General features: G+C 43.5%; 6 protein-coding genes across 6 annotated transcripts; 4 read left to right on the forward strand and 2 right to left on the reverse strand.

Annotated features, from left to right (window-relative positions):
- Positions 1 to 674: 674 nt before the first annotated feature.
- EAF02_000017 (uncharacterized protein) lies at positions 675 to 5,841 on the reverse strand (the record flags this gene model as incomplete). The annotated part of the gene is made up of 3 exons (XM_038896065.1): positions 675 to 5,111; positions 5,207 to 5,553; positions 5,607 to 5,841. 3 exons carry the CDS (start codon positions 5,839 to 5,841, stop codon positions 675 to 677), a joined length of 5,019 nt encoding a protein of 1,672 aa, XP_038762924.1.
- A 476-nt stretch (positions 5,842 to 6,317) lies between these two features.
- On the forward strand, positions 6,318 to 7,721 carry EAF02_000018 (uncharacterized protein; the record flags this gene model as incomplete). Its single annotated transcript, XM_038896066.1, has 1 exon — positions 6,318 to 7,721. One exon carries the CDS (start codon positions 6,318 to 6,320, stop codon positions 7,719 to 7,721), a length of 1,404 nt encoding a protein of 467 aa, XP_038762925.1.
- A 401-nt stretch (positions 7,722 to 8,122) lies between these two features.
- On the reverse strand, positions 8,123 to 9,024 carry EAF02_000019 (uncharacterized protein; the record flags this gene model as incomplete). The annotated part of the gene is made up of 5 exons (XM_038896067.1): positions 8,123 to 8,534; positions 8,591 to 8,689; positions 8,746 to 8,763; positions 8,822 to 8,860; positions 9,017 to 9,024. 5 exons carry the CDS (start codon positions 9,022 to 9,024, stop codon positions 8,123 to 8,125), a joined length of 576 nt encoding a protein of 191 aa, XP_038762926.1.
- A 262-nt stretch (positions 9,025 to 9,286) lies between these two features.
- On the forward strand, positions 9,287 to 10,064 carry EAF02_000020 (uncharacterized protein; the record flags this gene model as incomplete). Its single annotated transcript, XM_038896068.1, has 4 exons — positions 9,287 to 9,322; positions 9,443 to 9,510; positions 9,572 to 9,619; positions 9,734 to 10,064. The coding sequence occupies 4 exons, from the start codon at positions 9,287 to 9,289 to the stop codon at positions 10,062 to 10,064; spliced, it is 483 nt and encodes a 160-aa protein (XP_038762927.1).
- Positions 10,065 to 12,898: 2,834 nt separating this feature from the next.
- On the forward strand, positions 12,899 to 15,366 carry EAF02_000021 (uncharacterized protein; the record flags this gene model as incomplete). Its single annotated transcript, XM_038896069.1, has 3 exons — positions 12,899 to 12,906; positions 13,053 to 13,680; positions 13,729 to 15,366. 3 exons carry the CDS (start codon positions 12,899 to 12,901, stop codon positions 15,364 to 15,366), a joined length of 2,274 nt encoding a protein of 757 aa, XP_038762928.1.
- An 861-nt stretch (positions 15,367 to 16,227) lies between these two features.
- Positions 16,228 to 17,940, forward strand: EAF02_000022 (uncharacterized protein; the record flags this gene model as incomplete). The annotated part of the gene is made up of 4 exons (XM_038896070.1): positions 16,228 to 16,315; positions 16,365 to 16,418; positions 16,473 to 17,576; positions 17,630 to 17,940. The coding sequence occupies 4 exons, from the start codon at positions 16,228 to 16,230 to the stop codon at positions 17,938 to 17,940; spliced, it is 1,557 nt and encodes a 518-aa protein (XP_038762929.1).
- Positions 17,941 to 21,057: the final 3,117 nt, after the last annotated feature.

Consider the following 21,057-nt stretch of genomic DNA (forward strand, 5'->3'; position numbering starts at 1 on the left):
ATGTAATGTCTCACATCCGACACGCAATTGAAGAGTAACTTATTTAAGTAGGTTTGAGAGAACTAAATTGGTAGTAAGCTAACAATTACATTGAAGGAGGGAATATTGTAGAGCTTGGATAAAAACCTTGATTGAATCCACTACCAATGCTCACCGGGGACTGTATTTTCATTACACCTCACCAAAACGCTAACTATGACTATTGTCTGATAATTCCAGAATCTAAAAAAGTACCTGCAGGAAATGACGCTCACTGATAATAGTGAGCTATCTGTGGTGACATTTATATTTGATCGTACATTATCTGGATACCTTTGGTAGTACCGGTGTGTGTGAAGTCATTCTTATCCAACAAGATGTCACTGTTATACATATTGATTATACTTTCATGATTGCAGTTCACTCACATTCGGTTTTCATACTTTAGAATTTTCATTCTAAATTTTGTCTCATCGTACACTAACTCTTTCTATGTATGTACAAGAGCAAGAAAGGAAATAAGTAAGAGTAGGTTGGGGTCAACCTTACAAGTTACAGCACCGATATCCATCATTCATAGAATTTCTTTACTTTGGTAGCTTTAAAATATTATATCTAAGATTGTGCCTCTGGAATGATATCACAGGATCCTTGAAAGTCTTAGAATTGCAGAAGTAAACAAACAAAACTACTAATTACCACTCAAGATTTGTAAAGTCCACCTCCGTTTCAATAGTTGATGATAGGGCCTGCATAGCTGGCACCATGAAAGCCCTTTCCGTTTTTAATCTCGCCCTCTGTCTCGTCCTTGTATAAAATACAGGGCAATCCTTACTATCGCATTTCACTTCCTCTAGTGGAGATAAACCAGAACAGCCCTGGCAAATGCTCTGTATGTCTAGAAACTTCTTTTCCTCAATGTTGAGTCTAGTCTGTAGAGAAAGCATCGAGTCAGGAGCATTGGACTGACACTCAGGGCAGAGGAATCCTTCGGTCTCAAGTTTGTCTTTGCAAACAAGACATGATGATGATTTCATGTATGACTCGAGTGTTTTCTTGTTTATTGTTAGCTCTCTAAGTTGTCCTTGGTCCAAATTAACCTCGAGTCGGCGAACGCGCTGAACTTTGGGCGTCTCGTCATACCAACTTCTGACATTGGCACCCATAAGGTTGAAGATTCGTTCTAATGGTGGAATCAGATTTTTAGAGATGTAGTATTCCGCATCTAGCTCGCTGTGATCGCTGTTAAGAAGTTCTTCGGGCGCGACACAGCGATCGATTAGTCGAGCTCCTGGAGCGCCCGTGACGACCACATATGGAACTCGCTCGCCATATTGCGGCTCTGTTCGTGCATCTTCCAACATTTTTTTGGTGCTAATAAGAGCTCCTGCAGGTGGTGGTCCTTTGTTACTATACGTTCCAAGCTTGACTTCTTTCGCAAAGCAAAAGTCTTGAATAGATACAGAGCCTTTCATAATTTTCTCGCACTGTTCTTGAAAATAGGATTTCACTTGACTAAGATCAGCTGTGCGAAAGAGTATTTTGAGAGCTTTTTCTTCGATTTTTTGCTCAGCTGGAGTGCCATCACGTCGCACGGTCTCAATACCTTTCGCATCGAACTCAGGGTCGATTTGTGACTTGCTCTCATACTTAAAGCCCACATATCGCTTCTTAGCTAGAAGCACGCAGGGGTGATAAACTTTCTCGAATTTGAGCTTGACGGGACGTGGATTCATGTTGGTGACCGTTTTTGCAATCTCATTCCCAATATCGAACGCTTCATCTTTGCTGCGACCTTTCAGGTAGACAAATAAGCTGTCGGTATCTCCATAAACCACCTCTGCACCCCATCGTTTGACCGAGTGAATAAGTGCAATGGCTTTTTCAAGTGTTTCTCGCCCGGTTTGAACAATACTGTCAGCAATCTCTGAGCACGGCATGCGACCAGAAAACGATGCAGATGTATATCCGTATGTAACGTTGGCAATAAGTTTCAGAGCAAGTTGCCTATTATTCAATAATCGTTGTAGCGCTTTGTCCTCCTTGTCAAGCTTCATCCCACTCTTCACCATGACCCGAGTTTCAAGGATTTCCCCCAACATTTTGGCTAGGAGACTCTTCCGAATGTTTGGTTTTGCATACATTATTCCATTGGGAGCAATATTAATGTGGTCTTTTAGCAACTCCAACAACCTGTCTTCCCTTGTATATTCAGTGAAACCCATTTTATTGGTACCTCGCCAGTTTACGACTCGTCCCAGGTACGTCGAATAACAATAATTATAAGCAATCATAACACTCGGATACAAACTTTGAAAATCAAGAACCAGTAATGGACTGCTGTAAAAAGCACTTTGAGGCTCCATGACAAGGGGAAGACACTCCAAAGCATTTTGGCCACCCACTTGTTTTCGGCTAGGAGATATCAAGATAAAGTTCTCTGGTTTTGCAATACGAAACATCAGAGATTCTACCTTAAATTGTGAACCACGGGAGAAAACCGAGAAGAAATCAACACCCAAAAGCCGTGCTTGTTCGCTTGTACGCGAGATCAATTCGTTCTGCTCAAGTATTTCTAGATCGAGTTCTACATGGGACACATAGTACGCGAGTACTTTAGACAAATCTCGGGCCGTCCCGTTGGTATACCAGTCCCTTAGATCGGCCCATGAATAGTGCGGAATCCGCCGGTGGAGTAGATGGAAAACCACATTTTCCAATGTATACTGAAGGAGGTTAAGCTCGGCTCTCATGACTCTCCAGATATTGATCATATGTCGGCCTGTAACACGAATTGTGGATGTATTGTCGAATCCCCATTTGTCATTATCCTTGCCAAATCGGCCATGGGATTGATTTTTCATACGTGAGAACTCATCACAAAGGTCATAGTCGTATTTAGTTCTTGCCCGTTCAATAAGATACCCCCAAGATCCACTGTGGACCTCGAAGCCAGTCAGGATGTCTGGATCGTACTCCCGCACAATTTCGACCATACGGACGAGCAGATCGAGTTCAGAGGTCTCTACATGCACCTCGAAGGGGACTTGATTAGATATCCTCTCGGCAATGTTATCTTCATCAACGGACAAGACCGCAATTCCCGACTTTGATGGGCTACCTCCAGTGCCGTTATCGTCCGCTTGAAAGCAGAAGAAAATACACTGAATCTCATCCTCTTCAGGATTGGGCGCAAAACCCCCTCGCGTATTAACATGAACCTCTAAACTCATGACACTCATGTATTGAGCCTCACGTTGAATGTTAATAGTCTTTCCGTTTTGTGTATATTTGAAGTCATGCGGGTTCTTTTGAGTTGGGCCGTCGATTTGTGAAAGCTTCGCCTCCTTTCGGTGCTTGCTAACCGACTTGGAAGGTGCACCCCTCTTCGGATTTTCGGATTTATGATTTATCTTAGACTCCTGATTGCGAGCCCAAATGTGTACTTTCGCATAACTAGGCGGCATTTCTGTAAAAGTCCAAGCACGAAGACTGCACTCGCGGCGTCGATGATTGTAGACTTCTTCGTCTTTGATTCTATCGGGGAGAACAACAGGCCCAAGCCCAAAAGTTGCGTCTGAGGTTGCAGACGGATCAAAATCGGGTAGGAATGGCACACTCGTGCTTCCAAGTTTGAATTCTCTACCCGCCCATTCTCTAGGGCGCTCGGGAACATCTTCTTCCCTACTGTAAAAGGCATCTTGATGGAGAATTAAGGGTAGATTGAAACTTGACAACGTTGTAGAAACAAAATGGGCTGATGGAGGAGATTGATGATGTGCCAGCAGTAATGAATCGTTGCTGGCACCAAAGCTGTCTGTGATTCCTTTGAACAATTTATCCTGAACAGAGGAATCTAGCTTTCGAATCGGGCTTAGTATCGCTGTGGAGTTTGACATGCTTACAGTCTTAACGAAAGTATCAGTAGTCGATGCTGGATTGGGAAGAAAAGAAACGTGCTTCTTTGCTGTAGGAGTAGCTACATGCCCAAAGCGCTGACTGAGTTTCAGCATTGTGCTCGAATCGTGCGAATCTTTTGTTACAGGGAAATTGAGCGAGTCTTGAGAGGAAAGCTTAGCATCAGGCGGCCTAAGCTCCAAGCTGGTTCGTTGCTCAATGTGTTCATTTCTTGGTCCTAGAGATGACGTAGGAGATAATTGTATTGAGGGCTGAGCCATTGTACTGGTCTTCCGCCGTTTCGCGTCCGGAAATTCTTGTTCTAATTGTGATCTACTCCATTCGCAATTAATGTCTTGGCCCCTGTGGTTGTGACCACTATGATGATCAGAATCAATCTGACTAGCCAAGTGACTGATTTGTGCAGATTTGGAGGCCAGAGCATCTGCTACGACAGAGGCTGTTTGGGAGTGTACAAAATTGTGATGAGCTTTGCCTTCTTTAGGATAAATTGCTTGCAATTCATCTAATGAAGCAGCATTAAAATAAGCTTCGTCACCAAATATCGTATCTGTTTCAGATTTGGGTAGAGCTTCGTCAATATAATCTCCTTTCCGTTTCTGCGAAAGCTCAATCTCTCTCATGATATCCTCATCAGAATCGTAATCATCTTCATTTTCTTCTTGGCTGATTGCAAGTTCAACAAGGGTTTCGTCCACCTCTCTTTCTCCACGGTGGCCATGCAAATTGTGATGGCCCTGTTCCTCATAGGTTGATTGGAAAGCGAGACGAAGATTCTCCGGGTACAAGTCTTCCACCGACTCAAGGCTAGTTTTCACGGAACTCTCGAAGGGCTTTGGCATGACGAAAGTTTTGAAAGTTGGTTTTGAAGGGTCGCCTCTGTTCCGTTCTTCTTGGATGAGCCCTTTGACCATTTCCCTGTGTTCGCCTTCGTGCATCCATCCACCACTCTGGGAATGTCGAGGGTCAGCTGACATAGAAAACATTACCTCGGCTGGGAATGGGCTACTACCAGCCGTTGCATTTGGAATTCTAGACTTTCGACGACGGGTTTCATCTTTCCAAAGACATGCCATACTTTGTACTAACTTCTCGTCGGGGGCAAAAGGGCCAAGGTTTTGAGCGAAGTCATGGTGGAGCAGACGTGGCTTGACATCCCTCCTGTTGAGAATATTTTGGACACAGATATCAACTTCCAATGACAATGGCTGACCCTAGGGAGATACACGTCATTCGTAATGAGATGATCAGGTATTGAGCGGTCATGCCAAAGGTGCATTGATGAGGAAATTTCATTGTATAGAGGCACTGGACCTCGAAATGTAGCCTTACTAGAATCGATATATCCACATCCATACAGATTGTAGTCCGCCATCCACTGAAGGAGAAATTGAAGATGGGCTTCATATGGTTGAAATACTCGCTTCATAACAGTACCCTGACGCAAAATATCCGCGAGACGCGTCATTACCATGGGATTCAACATGTAGATCTTAAGATAGAAGCGGTATCCAACATGGAAGCCATAGAATGGAACCGCCTTTACCAAGGTAATACGTGCGACAAATTTGGCATTTCCATCATATGCATTGCGACGATAGCTTACAGCCAGGGCATAATCGATTGAAAGATGAAGTCTGTGGATATAACTTCCAACTACAAATTTATCAGACATCAAAACAACAATCGAAATTAAGCAAAAGACAAACCTTCGTCGGGATCGAGCGAGCCTTCATACTCAATATATAAATAAGGAAATGCTCCATGGATATGTGCGCAGACCTTCTGACCTGTCTCCGTCGAGCCGAAAACTCTAATGACAGGTACTTTTGGCTCTTTGTGAATATCGGAAGGTTCGATGTTTCGTTTTAATTGAGGATCAAATTGAGAAGGTGTAGCTTGATAATGATCAATGCAATTGAGACGTACTCGAAAGAGGTCCATGGCAATTGGACGTGTTAGGATGGAGGCACCCAGCGAGAGTCGATCTTGTCAGTTTTCATGACTTCGCATTTCTTCCTATACCTTCAAATACAAAAGGGAAAGACCGTAGGAAGTGCCGTTCCTGTTTTATTTTCATTCTCTTTCTCATACCACATCTGAGTGGCGCAAACACGAACGCGAACCAAAGGCTACGCCAAGTCACGGGACTAAGACTTGGATCTAGAAGTGCTGACAGAGCATACCTTATCGCCGCTACCCAATGGAGTTTATCAATCGATCCACATCCTGTCTTTTCTAAATCCACCTCTCTTTCCTACATCCACCTACCTATTATCTTTAGTCCAGAACTAAATTATTGTTTGCTACTTGATCTCCTTGATATACAGTTTCGACCATTCTATCGACTTTTATACGTACTTTTACTGAAATATCAAGAACTGATACAATCTTTTTTTTGATATAGCCAAACCTCCAAAATGCCTCCCGCAGGTACACAACCTCGAAAGCCTGAACAATCTGCAGCAAACAAGGACCAGAACGAGTATATCCCAGCTTTTATTGCAAAGAAGCCATTTTATATCGGCGACGATGATAATAACGATTACCTCGAGCATCAGCGTCTTCAAAAAGCCCAATTAGATCAGTCAAAATGGTATGATCGTGGAAAGAAACTGGGTCCTGCAGCCACCAAATTTCGGAAAGGCGCATGCGAAAATTGCGGAGCAATGACACACAAGGCGAAGGATTGCTTGAACAGACCTAGAGCGAAAGGCGCCAAATGGACCGGAAAGGATATACAGGCAGATGAAGTTATACAGGACGTTGATTTGGGATGGGATGCGAAGAGAGATCGATGGAATGGATACGATGCGAAGGAGTACAAGGCCGTCACGGATGAATATGCGCAGCTAGAAGAACTGAAGAAGCAATTACAGAGTGGTCAAAGCAAAGATGGAGAAGAAGCTGATGAGGATGGCGATGATGATGGCGCAAAATACGCCGAGGAATCAGATATGGGCAGACATCAAAGTACATCGACAAGGCAGCTGAGAATACGCGAGGACACGGCAAAATATCTATTGAATTTGGACCTAGACTCGGCGAAGTACGACCCAAAGACTAGATCTATGGTGGACAGTGGAGCGACTGCTGATACGGCTGCGGCGCTGGTTGCGGAAGAAGGATTTTTGAAAGCTTCTGGGGATGCCGCCGAGTTTGAAAAGGCACAGAAGTACGCCTGGGAGTCTCAGGAAAAGGCTGGTGACACAAAGCAACATTTACAAGCCAACCCTACATCTGGCGAGTACTATAGAAGAAAGGAGAAGGAAGAGGCCGAGGCCAAACGACAGGCGCATAAGAAAATGCTTTTGGAGAAATATGGTGGAGACAGCAATCCTATGGCTGCAAAGCTTAGGGATGCAGCCGTTATGGAGTCTGAGAAATATGTGGAATATGATGAGACTGGTAGAATCAAGGGAGCACCAAAGGCCTCTGCGAAGTCTAAATATCCTGAGGACATTTTCCCCAACAATCACACATCTGTGTGGGGAAGTTGGTGGTCTAACTTCAAATGGGGTTATTCTTGTTGTCATTCGCTGGTCAAGAACAGTTACTGTGTCGGAGAAGCAGGTAAAAGTGCTTTTCAAGATGCAGAGCGTGCTCGAATAGGAGGTATCCTAATGGATGAGGACACAGAAGAGGCCGAACCAGCAAAGAGTGAGGTGGAAAAGCCTTCCGCTATCACACAACAGACGAAGAAACGCACCGCGGAAGAGATGCACTCCGGTGTTTCTGAGGAGGATATGGATGCATGGAAGAAGAAGCGTATAGCAGCCGACGATCCAATGAATGCTTTCATAGGGAAAGACGAATTAGTATGACGAGCCGATTCAATAATAAACCATTAGACATTTTAATTGAACATTAAAATCATTACTGGATGTTTAATCTCAAGCCACTTTCACTTTCCCATAACAATTTAAGGGAATAATATCAAAATAGAGATAGCTTTTGGTACTTGGGTTAGCTTATGTATAATATTGTTGAACGTATTCCAATATTGGATCTTTGAAAAAATCACAAATTATTCGTAGAATGGTATATTCTTGGAACAATAAAGTCATTAAAAAAAGTGATCATTAATAATTCATCATGGAATACGGCTTTTATTTTGTAGCTCGACGCTAAGATGTCTGCTTTACATATGTAACCGGCCCTAACCCCTGCTAAAGTGTAACCCTCATGATGTAGATAGGAAAGATTTTGGTATCGAAATGTTCCTCTATTCCTCATCCTCTTCCTCGGCATCATCATCCTTCTTCTCGGAAGCCTTGGCCTTCTTTCTGCGGACACGACCTGGGCGTCCACCTCCGAATGGCGAGCTCAATGCGAAGTCGATGTGCTTTTGGGAGTCGAGACGGACAACGAAGGATGGAACGTTGACAATTTGCTTACCAACACGGATGTGTCTTTGGCGGATGAGGACACGAGCGTGATGGATGGACTTGGCAAGACCGAGCTTGTAGACACAGGTTTGAAGACGACGCTCCATGAAATCCTCAATCTTCAAGGCCAAAACGTAATCGAGCTTCATGCGGGACTCGTCGAGGACACCGACACGGACAAGACGACGAATGAGGGCGTTACCTTCGAAAAGTCTCTTTGGGTCCTTCTCGTCAAGGGTGAGCAATTGACTAAATTAAATACGTTAGCACATTGAAAAGTTCTCGAATTGAAGAACTTTACATACCGGGCAGCACGACGAATCTTGGAGAGAGTCAACTGGACACGCCAGACCTCACGCTTGTTGCGGAGACCATACTCTCCGACAATCTTCAATTCGGAGTCCCTAGGGAAAAATCAGTGACATGAACAGAGCAAGCTCTAGAACAGTGGTCCACTTACAAACGAGCACTCTCGAAGCTATAAAGTTGTCAGCATGAATTACGAAGCGCAAACAGGTAATTGATAGGGAACTTACGGACGACGTGGGACCTTGTAGGTCTTGGAGTATGAACGTCTGTTTAAAAATATTAGCAAACGAACTCAATTTGGCCTTGTTGCGATCGAGGTAATATTCCCAAAGCAATTCGATTCAAAGCCAAAAAAAAAACTCCAGATAATTTCGAGATCAATCGAAGTAAATCTGAAGCTTCAGAATATGGACAATACGTACGGGGCCATTTTTGCTGATACGTCGAGTCGATTGTCGTCGTGAGGTTGTTGATCGCTGGCTGTAAATTTTGTTCCTGTAATTTTTCGATGTTCCGGAAATTCAATTAGGGCATTTGACCCGAGCTACCACCAAAGTGGGAAGGCGCAAAATTAAGCGAAGATTTTTGAAAGTTGGAGTTGCCGATACCAGCGTCAATTTGCAATAGAAAGATTATCGACAATTTCTGAATAACTTCGACCTCCCTCCGAATACCCATCCTACATCGACAAAATGGGTCACCCAGCAGGTCTCCGCGCCGGTACTCGGGTGAGTTCATTATTTCCCGTTTAATTGCACCATTTGGGGAGGATTGCTACGGCCACAGCTTTGAAATCGATGCGACGACGGCAATTTTGGATTCGATAGCAGTAACTAACACATTTTCAGTATGCATTCAGCAGAAACTTCAAGGATCATGGTATGATCAAGTTGTCGACCTACTTGAGACAATACAAGTATGTAGAAATCCATTTCTTCGCAATTTCGAGATGTCGCAAAATACTAATTTATTTTCAGGGTCGGTGACATTGTTGATATCAAGGCAAACGGTGCCGTTCAAAAGGGGTCAGTCAAAATCATCAATCATACATAAATTTCCCAGGCAGAATCGACATGGAGATTTGCGAGAAGACGGTGGAATATTTTGGAGGACGAATTCGTGTACTGACCTCTGTTCAGTATGCCCCACAAGGTTTACCACGGAAAGACTGGTGTCGTTTACAACGTCACCAAGAGCGCCGTTGGTGTTATCATCTACAAGAAGGTCAAGCACAGATACATCGAGAAGCGTGTCAACCTCAGAATCGAGCACGTCTCCCTCTCCCGCTCAAGAGAGGAGTTCGTCCGCAGAGTCAAGAAGAACGCCGAGTTGAAGAAGCAATCGAAGGCCGATGGTACCCACGTTCACTTGAAGAGACAGCCAGCCATGCCAAGAGAGGCCAGAACCATTTCGATGAAGGATAACGTACCAGAGACAATTGTACCAATCGCATACGAGACGACTATCTAAGCTCTGGGCTGGGGTTTGTTTGGGTTTCTTTGCGGGATATGATACAATGAGGGTCAGAGGCTTCTAGCGTTGCATGATAAATATTAAATATGTGCAATACCTTCAAGAATCTGAAAGGTTTCCAACAGCATCAGATGACACGCATGGCCATGTGTTTGCAGCAAATTTCAGTGAACAACGATTTTTTCCTTTCTATTCTCCCCTATCTCTCTATTCCTCCGGAGCCGTATTTGTCACGCTTAGGTAGAAGATTTCCCACTTCTCCGAAGCCCTCACAAGTGTTCCAAGAACAACCCCAGTCGAGTTTGGCGTTTGATCATCCAGAGTCTCCTATGTTCTGGATGCAGCCTCATTTGAATACATTACAATTCCCCCTAGCACATTTTTTCTTTCTATAATGCATGCCATTAAGCAGATCTACGATGAGCTCCCTATACTTGTCTCACAATGTTGAGTCTAGATCGGTGCTGTTTACATGATGTTTCTTACCCTGGTATGGGTGTTGAGAGAATGAAAATTATACAACCACTCTTCTTATTCCTGTACGTCAAATGGATGATGTGAAATGAGTGAGCTTAGCAATGCCGAAAGCATACCGGCAGTAGATATCAACTAACGATAATATAATTCCTTGGATTTGGGCATGATCTATAAAAACTGTACTCCACACATCCGTGGTGGATGATCTACATCTGGCACCTGTCGTGACAATGCACCAGAAAAGATCGGTACTGGCCGAGGAGGCGAGAGATCCAGCCGCGTCCAACTTAACCTTGGTGCACGAATTTGCGGGGGGGGTGCAGCATAGCCACGGTAAGAAACTGAAGGGCGGCGCGTATTTGAATATACTATCACATAATAAATACGGGAGAGTTACCTACTCGAGATATTGAATGGTTTTAGCAAAGATAGTGGTCATGAGGATCGAGGCCCAAGATCACGTCCTCGAGAATCTCGACTTGCCCATTGCAGACTTGACTCTTGAATGGAAGGATGCCTATCAGAAAGCAAGATGGTGCTATGACTTACGGAGTCGACTGAGGAGAAGCCGGCAAAAGAAGAAATGCGAGACCAAACTCTTCGGGACTTGTGAGTTCAGACCTTCCTCATGAAGCTAATCCCTGAGATGATGGGAGATAGCGGATACTAGGGACCTCGTGCCTTCCGAGCCTTCCTTCTTCATCTGATAAGTGATGGGTGAGGAGTGGTGGGTGAGAAGTGATGAGCTGACACGAGTAAGCAAAGCATACCTAGTATCGAATGGAAATGTGATTTGTGAAAGTTAATAAGAGTCTTGGGAGTATCAAGGATGATGATTGATTTATTGATTGATTTATTGATTGTAATTGTTGAGATACTGCAGGTGGGAAGTGATGAGTGATATTAATATTGATACCTATCTGGTATTGATATCACTGAATTGATTATTTTATTCTACGATATTGATTCAGTACCAGTAGAATCAGAGTAGTAGATAGAAAGGCTCAGATAGGATAGTGGTATCTCTACTCCGTACCAACTCTCCCCCTCTTCAATAACCCCTAAGAAGAAGTGCGGAGTACGATGTACGAGGTACGATGTAGACCAACCACTTGCATGCATGAAGTAAGTCTGGATAAGTCCAATATGCATACAATTCGTTAGAGAACCCTGGATTAGAATGATGATGGATTGATTGATGGATTGATTGATGGATTGATTGATGGATTGATTGATGGATTGATTGATGGATTGATTGATGGATTGATTGATGGATTGATTGATAGATTTGATACCAAGACACAAAGACAGACCCTTTTAAATCGAATGTGAGGAAATGAATGCTTCTCTTTGTCACCCCCTAATCCTAATAATAAAATACTAGGTATAGGTAATAATGAATGATAGTTATTACAACCTCTACATCTATATATGCCTACTAGGTATACTTCGTACATATTATACTCGCATAATCGTATCATCGTATAATCGTATACTTTGAACATTACATGACATTATTATGTTTTAAAAGATGCTACAAATTGTCTCTTTTTACTTAGGGAGTAATTCATTCTCTGTTCCTCTCTTCCTCTTTTCTCTCATTTTCCTCTTGTCCCTTTTCCCTTTTCCTTGCTTTTCCTTTTGATTTTTTGACTTTTCCCTTTTCTTGTATCCCCCATCCGAGTGGGATTTTGATTGGGTAGTATCATCCAGCGTTTAGACGTATGACGCCGCGTCGTTTTCCCGTTTTCCTTTCCTGGCAAATCTAAAGAGATTTATTATTATCTGGAGTATCGGAAATTCATAACCCGATCAAAGATACCTCGATAATACTGTACGAGCACTTGCTATACTTTCTCCCATCTTTTGATTTTCTCTCTACTCTCTCTCAACACACACACACACACACTCCCTCTCTCTCTCTCTCTCTCTCTCTCTCTCTCTCTCTCTCTCTCTCTCTCTTCCTCCCTCTCTCCTAACCCTTCAAAGGAGTAATAATAATTTATTCAAACTAAGTACTTACTTTTTTCCTTTTCTTTTTTCTCTCTCTTATTCTTCTTCTTCTTCGACTCTTCCTTCTTCTTTCTTTCCTCTCCTTACATACATTTCTTCCAATTTTTATTCCTCTTGTACTTTATCAAACTTCAATCCCTTTCTTGCTGTGTCTTTCCCACCTTTCATCGGTTCAATACGTAAAAGCATCAGTAAAGATTCCGAGATCTCAAAGTACCTTCCTGGTTTAGGTCGTTAGGCACATTTACTGCCGCTAATCGACTACGTAATAATCGTCAACTCGCATTTCTTTGGTGGCTTTCTAATCGGGAACGAGGCTCTAAGCCTCTTCAAAGAATCAAATGTCCGAGTAAGTTTGTTATGTTATATTATATTATACTTGACTTGACTTTATCATAATGATTTGATCAATCTCATTCATTCATGTGGTCAAAAGGAAAAAAATAATTAAATCATGTTCAACAACAACAACTAACAATGCAACCAATCATACAGCTTCATCCACATTGCTGGATGGACTCAATATAATCATCGTCGGTCCTTACAACATATACGCTCTCTCTCAGGGTCTTCTACAAAGACGATAACGAAATCAATATCGACTACTACCCTGCCTACGATGGCTACAGTATCAAACGCCCCTGGAATACCCACGCCGAGGGCTTTCGCTCCCTATATGGATCAAGAGGAGAATTTGAGTACTCTTCCGGACCCTCGGAGTAGAGTCTCGTCACCTACAATTGACGGCCCCGTCTCAAACCAAGAACAGTATCAAGAGCTGAGCAATGCACATTTGAGCGAGGAGGTTACAACACTGAGCAAAAAGCTTATAAACGCCATAAATCAACAGACGACTCTCGACGATAGTTTAAGCGCCACTCGACATGAACTGGAGGCTTCGAGAGAACGAAACAAGCAGCTTGAACGGGAAAATCGAGAGCACAAAGCGCTAGTATCGAATGGAGTACTGATACGGAGCTCAATAGCCGAAGCTGAGAAGGCCAAACTCAATGCGACCTTGACGGAAGAGAGGAATAAAAGAAGGGAAGTTGAGAAAGAAAAGAGGAGTATCGAGCTAGAATTGGAGAATCTCACCACGGCTTTATTTGAGGAGGCGAACAAGGTTGGTCTGAGTATAGTCTTTCAATGCAATAAAAGCTGACATTGACAGATGGTTATCACGGCTCGAGAGCAAGCACAGAAGGAATATGATATCGTGAACAAGAAGAACGATCAACTAAAAGCACAACTTCAGGAGGCAGAGAATTTACTAAAGTCGCAACAAGAACAGTTGGCAGAATTGAAGCAAGTTATGGAACACATGACCGAGGAACAGGATGACCAAACAAACCAAACAAATAATACCGCACCGTCAACTCCAGCTTTACATCAAACCGATCGCAAAGACGAGAATATGCACAACTCGGACTCGATACAATCTTCGTCAATCCCGGAACCGGTCTCGCCTTCATATCCTACGAGCTTCTTGCACCTGATTCAACCAGTCCTTCGAACTGACCTTGGAGCTTACGATGATTTTATCTCTCTACTGCGTATGTCAAGGAACGTTGTTGGGAGTCGCGTTTCCAGTGGATCTTATGGAGGAATCGGTTTAGGGTTAGGACTAGGAGCATACACTGGTTCAACACATGCGCCAAACAACGGGTCAACATCTTCTATCTCAACATTGGGCACATTTGGATCTTCCCCCGCAACGCCGACTACACCAGCCTCTAATGTGAGCTCGAGCTCAAGAGATGGGCCCAACTCTTTGACCCCATTAAAAGAAACGAAATTCTATAAACGAGCTCTCGCCGAGGATATCGAGCCCACGCTTCGTCTCGATAACGCCCCAGGACTTTCTTGGCTCGCTCGAAGGACAGTCCTAAATGCAGTATGTGAAGGGTCGCTTGTTGTTGAACCAATGCCTTCGTCTATAAAACCATATGCATTCCCCTGCTCTCTTTGTGGCGAAGCCCGAAAAGGCCCAGAACATATTAGAAGCCATAGATTCCGAACGAGCGAGAGCGATAATGCGCAAAGGTACCCCCTATGCCTATATTGTCTAGGACGCGTCCGGTCGACTTGCGGGTTTATGAGTTTTTTACGTGTCCTTAAAGAAGGTCACTGGAGAGGTGAAGATGAGGAGTCTGATAAGGCCGCCTGGGAAGAGAGTGTTAGGTTAAGAGAACGGATGTTCTGGTGTCGTGTTGGCGGCGGGGTCATTCCATGCGTACAGTCTTGGAATCAAGAATCATCTAGGAGTCCTCGCTTAAGTGATGATGAAAGAAGACGCAAGATCAGCGGAGAATCGGACAGGTCTATCGAAATCATACCCAGGGACATTACACCAACTAGTGAACTCTCACCCGTCAACATAACCGGTTTTGGGAGAAGGTCAGGTGATGGAGAAATCCTCCCTAGTCCCCTTCGGGAGGAAGTAGAGAGGACTGATGTTCCAATCGTCGATTCTGAGTTGGAGAATCGGGACGCAGAGAAAGAAACAGCACTGGCGACGGTACCCAAACAACAATCGGAATTGGAACTTGCAGATAATTCTAGCGGTGTAATTCCCGACACTGAAGTGGAAGACGAAGATCAAGAAACGGAACAGATCAGCAATGCAGAAGATTTTCACGATGCAAATGAAGTGGAACACATTGAACCAGAACAAAAAGGGGACACGGAAGAAGTTCACAATGTCACAGAGGAAACGCCACGATCCGAGTCCTCAGTACAAAATGAGGAGTCTATTGAAAGCAGTGACGACACTGAAAAGCTTTCAATTGCCATACCGGGAGCTTTTTAATAGCCCTATTCGAGCTGGCATTCAGTATCATGTTATGATTAATAATTGTTGGGTTTGAATCTTTTCTAGGAGTTTTCAAAAGGAGGGATGGAATTCTACATGGTTCTAATGGCTCATTGCCGGTTGAAATGCAACGGCGTTATTTTGCATGGGTTAATCGGCGGTATATACCATACCTTGCTTATTGTACATAATAATGGATTACGAGGGGGATAATAGCAATAGCTGGGTTGTTGGCATGTATGATGCCACAATTGCTATGGGTGCTATGGAATAAGATAAGATTAATGCTATGAAATAATAGAAGACATGTGATATGCTTCTTGCGTATATATATTGGGCTAATTCTGTTTTAATTGTGATTATCGGTGATCGACTGTGGATTGAAGTGAGTAAGTAGCATGGATATCTCAGAGACAGTGGATGATATAGTAGACTGTAGATGAGTGGGCAAGGAGAAAGCCCCTGGGTGTAGAGGTCGAAGAAATGGCTTCTCATTCAGTTGTCATTTCACAGATCAAAAATTCGAGAATCTATATCTTCGAGATCCTCCAGAGTATGCACGCATTCTAATCCACTTTGTAGGAATCAGGAAGTCCTTTTCATAATCCCAAGTCTTCCATCTCCTCTGAGGGGGTCAGCCAATCGTGGGGTAAGAATATGTGGCACCAGGATAAACTTCGGATATCGGTCAAACTAAGTTCCGCCTCAAGCTTTTGCTCAGGGCTGTTGCAGGGCTAGATTTCTTGTGTAAGGCTGTTGCTGGTCGCATTTCTTGTAAATGCAGAAGTCAACCACCAATTGAAATAACAACACCAGAAAGAAAGGCCAATTCAACTTCAACTAGTAACAGTACCCAACATGGCTCCTTCAGTTGCAGATGCCGTTGCAGCTCTTGATGAAATAAAACCACCCCAAGGCGTTGTATTACCACCAAAAGAAATCAAAGGTACGCGATCAAATCAACATCGAGGGAGTATTATCTAACATCACATTAGCTATTCTCGAGAAGACAGCAGGCTATGTTGCGCGAAATGGAATCAATTTCGAAGGTGAGGCATTCTTGAGCTCAATACATTGTACCAGCATCAAGCTAATAATCTTAGATCGTATCAGAGAAAAAGAAAGAACCAATCCCAAATTCTCCTTCCTTAGCACTAATGATGCATACAATGCATACTACTTATGGCGACTCAGCGAGATCAAAGAAGGCAGGGGAACTGCAGTTGCGGCAGGTAGAGCTGGAGAGGCGCCGGCGGAAGCAGAGAAACCTAAAGGGCCGCCTGAACCACCAGAGTTCCATTTCTCGGCGCGCATGCCCAATATCAGTGCACAGGATCTCGAGGTAGTCCGGTTGACCGCATTATTCGTTGCGAAGAATGGTAGACAGTTTATGACGACACTATCTCAGAGGGAAACGGGGAATTATCAGTTCGACTTCTTGAGACCCAATCACAGTTTACACAACTTCTTCCAGCGATTGATTGATCAATATACTATGTTGTTGCGAGCGAGTGGTATGGATGGAGAAGGTGGGAAGATGCAGCAGGAGAGAATCAAAGAGTTGCAGGCCAATGTAGACGATAAATTTCACGTCTTGGGTAGAGCCAAGCAAAGGGCAGAGTGGTTCAAATTCCAAGACGAACAAAAGCAGAAGAAGGAGGAAGCGGTTGAGAAGGAGAAGCTTACATATGCGCAAATCGATTGGCACGACTTTGTTGTGGTAGAGACTGTTATCTTCACAGAGGCTGATGATCAGACGAACTTACCTCCACCAACGTCACTGAACGAACTTCAATTTGCCTCTCTGGACCAAAAGGCACAAATGTCGATTAACTCGACACATATGCGCATTGAAGAAGCTATGCCTGGAGACGATGGAATATTCGATGGGTCATATGCCCAACCACAATATAACATGGCACCACCACCAGTGCCGCAACCATCATATCAGCCACAATACCAAGACCCACGCCAAAAGAACAACGAAGATGAGGACGAAGAAGAACAGAGGATACGAGAGCGAACTGAGGCTAGAGCTCGTGCTCAACAGGCACAGGCTGAAGCTAAGGGCGGAGCTGCACCTATGAGAATCAAGGAGAACTACGTCCCCAGAGCTGCCGCAAGAGCCGCCAACAAGCAACAAATGGCACTTTGCCCCAATTGTAATCAACAAATTCCTTATGATGAGCTCGATGCTCATATGAGAAGTAAGTTAACAGTCTAAATCTTTGATGAACTTAACCAACTAACACTTCTACAGTTGAATTGCTTGATCCTAGGTGGAAGGAACAGAAAGCGAAGGCAGAGAGCCGCTATGCAACAACTAATCTTTCCACGCAAGATGTGGCTAATAATCTCAAACGCTTAGCGAGTCAAAGAAGTGATATTTTTGATGGGGCTACAGGGCAACATATAACAGAAGAAGAAGCCGCTCGAAGAAAGAAGGCGGCGAATGGTTATGATGGTACTCCGGTGGATAAGACAGACAGAGCACGATATGAATTGATGCAGAATGTAAATGTGGAGGAGCAAATTCGGGCGATTCACCAGAAATTTGGAGATAAAAAATAGGTTAACGGTTTGAACTGGGCACGAGGAGGAACTCCACGCAAGTATGAAGGCGATTGACTCGTGGAGATAGATCTTCTTCTCAAATTGTATGCATATATCTTAACGGAAGGATTTCAAAACATAGGAGCATGGTGTTCTGGCTTGAGGATGGGGTATGTTTTATGTAAATTATGAATTAATATTTATTCAACTACTGAATGGTCAGCAGTTGCATATCATCTTTATCTTTTGTCATTAGTGCTTCCTTCATATTGTACAGCCACATGAGTTTAGTGGGAGCCATCTTCACATTGACATTTCCACGACCACACCACGGGTATAGGAAAGCGAAGTATGTGAGATGCCTAATGAGCAAATGTCTCTTGGTTTTCGTGTGGTATCGTACGAATCGTACCTCCTCCTCACGTGTGACGTGATGCTAATTGATCCTGCCTCCAGCTTTTACTTCCGGGCGTTGAGGTAGGTGAGAGTTAAAGTTAGACTGAGGATATGATGATTGTGAAAGGTGGTTGGTTCTCTCGCAAATATGTGTGGGGAGTTGGTATCTGTTTGTTTGTATGGAGATGTGAGTTGATATGTTGTGTTGTATTGTGATATGATGTGATATGTTGTGACGTGATGTGTTGTGATATTCGTAGGTAGGTAGAGTTTTACTTGGACCTTGGATAGGTGGGTAGGTTATCTTTGAATATTTGGAATGGGTTTGGAGGGGTGAGATGGGGGTTTGGGGAGTGGGGAGATGGAGAGGATGGGATTCTGTTGTGTTTTTGATTGGATTGGATTGGATTGGATTGGATTGGATTGGATTGGATTGGATTGGATTGGATTGGATTGGATTGGATTGGATTGGATTGGATTGGATTGGATTGGATTGGATTGGAGACGGGATATACATTCGCTTTTTATCTACGCGCGGTAGGTATATTTGAGAAATTTGAGAAATTGAAGAAATTAAAATCTGGCGTGTGTGCGTGTGTTTGTTTGCTGGCTTGAGGGGTGATGGATGGGTTGTGCTGTGCTGTTCTGTCGATGTTTGGATGTGGATTTGGATTTCGGTGAGGGTGGATGGATGTTGGTTTGGGCTGTTGTGGGTGTTGGTAGCAGGTATTTATGTTTGTGTGGATGTGTGTGTATGAGTAAGTTGGCTACTGGTAGTTATCTAACAAGAGCGGATGATTGGCGAGGGTTGGGGGAGGGAATTTTAGAAACGGAGTGGTGTTTATGTGGTGAGTAGATTTGAGGAGCGGATGATGGATCAGATCGAGAGTTGGAGAGTTTGGGAGTTGGGAGTTGGGAGGGGGCTTGGGGATGGGTTGGATAGTGGGAGAGGGGTAGGTGGAGGGCCATGTGTGGAGAGGGGACTTGATATGCATTTGTGTGTGTGAGTATGCTTTGGGCGCTGAGGAAATACAGAGGAGAGGTTGAAGGGACGCTGGAGGAGACAGGTAGTAGGCGGGCTGAGCAATGATACTAGGTGTCGTGGTTAATGGCACTGTTAACGGAATGAAGTGGAGATCTGGGAATAACTTCAATATCGTAGATACTGTAGAAACATGCTAATTTTGGTGGTTCTGATTTATGAATGTTATAGAAGAAGAAGTTGTTACGTCAAGAGTAACAGAGTGTGACTTTTGTGATGATTTGATGAATGATATGGATTTTGTATGATGCATTGGAAGGTTGGGAGATGTGAATAAAATCCACTGTTAAGATTTTGAAGGATGAAGCTCCCCGTTCATTTTATGTAACATCTTGCCGGTAGAGAACGAAAATGTGGTTTAGGTTGGTGATCCGACGGTCTGATGAAATGGTGTTCAGTTGTGAGATTCAAAGTCGTTCTAGTCCAATAGATGCTATGCGGAGATCGGGTGAAATGGTGTGAATGTATGAATTCAAACCCCCTGAGAGCCGAAGGTGGTAGTTACAGTGTACGTATCCATGGGATGATCAGAAAGTTATTGAAAAGAGGAGGACTTGGTGGGAAAGGGTGGTGGTAGGATTAAGCCTGGTTTGAAGTGAATCGAATTATAAAAGTAAAGCTTCCGATGTTGAGGATCTCGAAGTGGACGACTCTAATACTAATTACGTCATCGGCTACTTTCGTTAATGAGAATTATTCTTTAGAGCAAAGGGTATATGTGCATCGCAATCTATAAGATATCTCAGCATCAGGATTTCAGGTCTTCATCTTTGTCTTCACTACCGAATGTCGTAATATGAGCTGCTCAGAATATACTATCATACTATAATATACAATTGTTACAACACACTTCAACACTAGTAGCTTGACTACATGACTGTTGCCCAAAAGATTCTTGGTCGTGGAGATTATATCATATAATTAAGTCCAGTGATATCTATACCGTATATGAACTCGGCCTACTGGATCTATAGTTACCTACCGAGTGACTACATGGCTACGTGTCGAATCTCCTTGCATGTCTCTTATGAGCTTGGTTTATGATACTACTACTTGTTCTGTTGCATTGGGAAAATCTCTTTAATCCTAACCGTGTTGATATATGGTCAAATATATATGCGTCTGCCAATTCTCGGAGGGCTGTGAAATGAGGCTTTCAGTGTAAAAGATGGGTTGGGATGAACGAAAACTGCCTCCGGTTTGTGTGCGCAGAGCAATCCAAAGTATGAGAATAGCCCTAACAATTCTACTAGCAAGTTGTGAGAAGACAGGCGTGAATGTTCGGGATAAATTAAAATTCTCGCAAGTGATCTGGTCGACGTACACTGACAGCAGAGCCTCAGACATCTTAGTATTCTGGCGTGGAAAATTGAAAACGGATGTAGAGAGGTTATGATTAAGCGCACGAAGCATAATAATTGAGGTCCTTTCTCTCAGAGATCAGAGCTTTATAATAAGGGCATTGGTGGTGGAGGTTGAAGGATATTCTACTTTCTCGATGGTGGAGTATCCGAAAATGGGAATTGGCAAGTGAGTGTTAGAAATCGATTTAACAGATCGAGCCATATTGAATATTCTACTTGGAAATAGTTAAAGTCTCTCAAAGTCGTATTCCAGCTCTGACTACGGAAATACTACTCAACATCTGTAGAGAAGGGAGAGCTTCATTTTGGTCCTGATCTTTTCCTCACAAACGA

Source organism: Botrytis sinoallii (genome assembly GCF_014898435.1).
Source record: "Botrytis sinoallii strain Bc 23 chromosome Unknown BSIN_001, whole genome shotgun sequence".
In the NCBI taxonomy this organism is placed as follows: domain Eukaryota; kingdom Fungi; phylum Ascomycota; class Leotiomycetes; order Helotiales; family Sclerotiniaceae; genus Botrytis; species Botrytis sinoallii.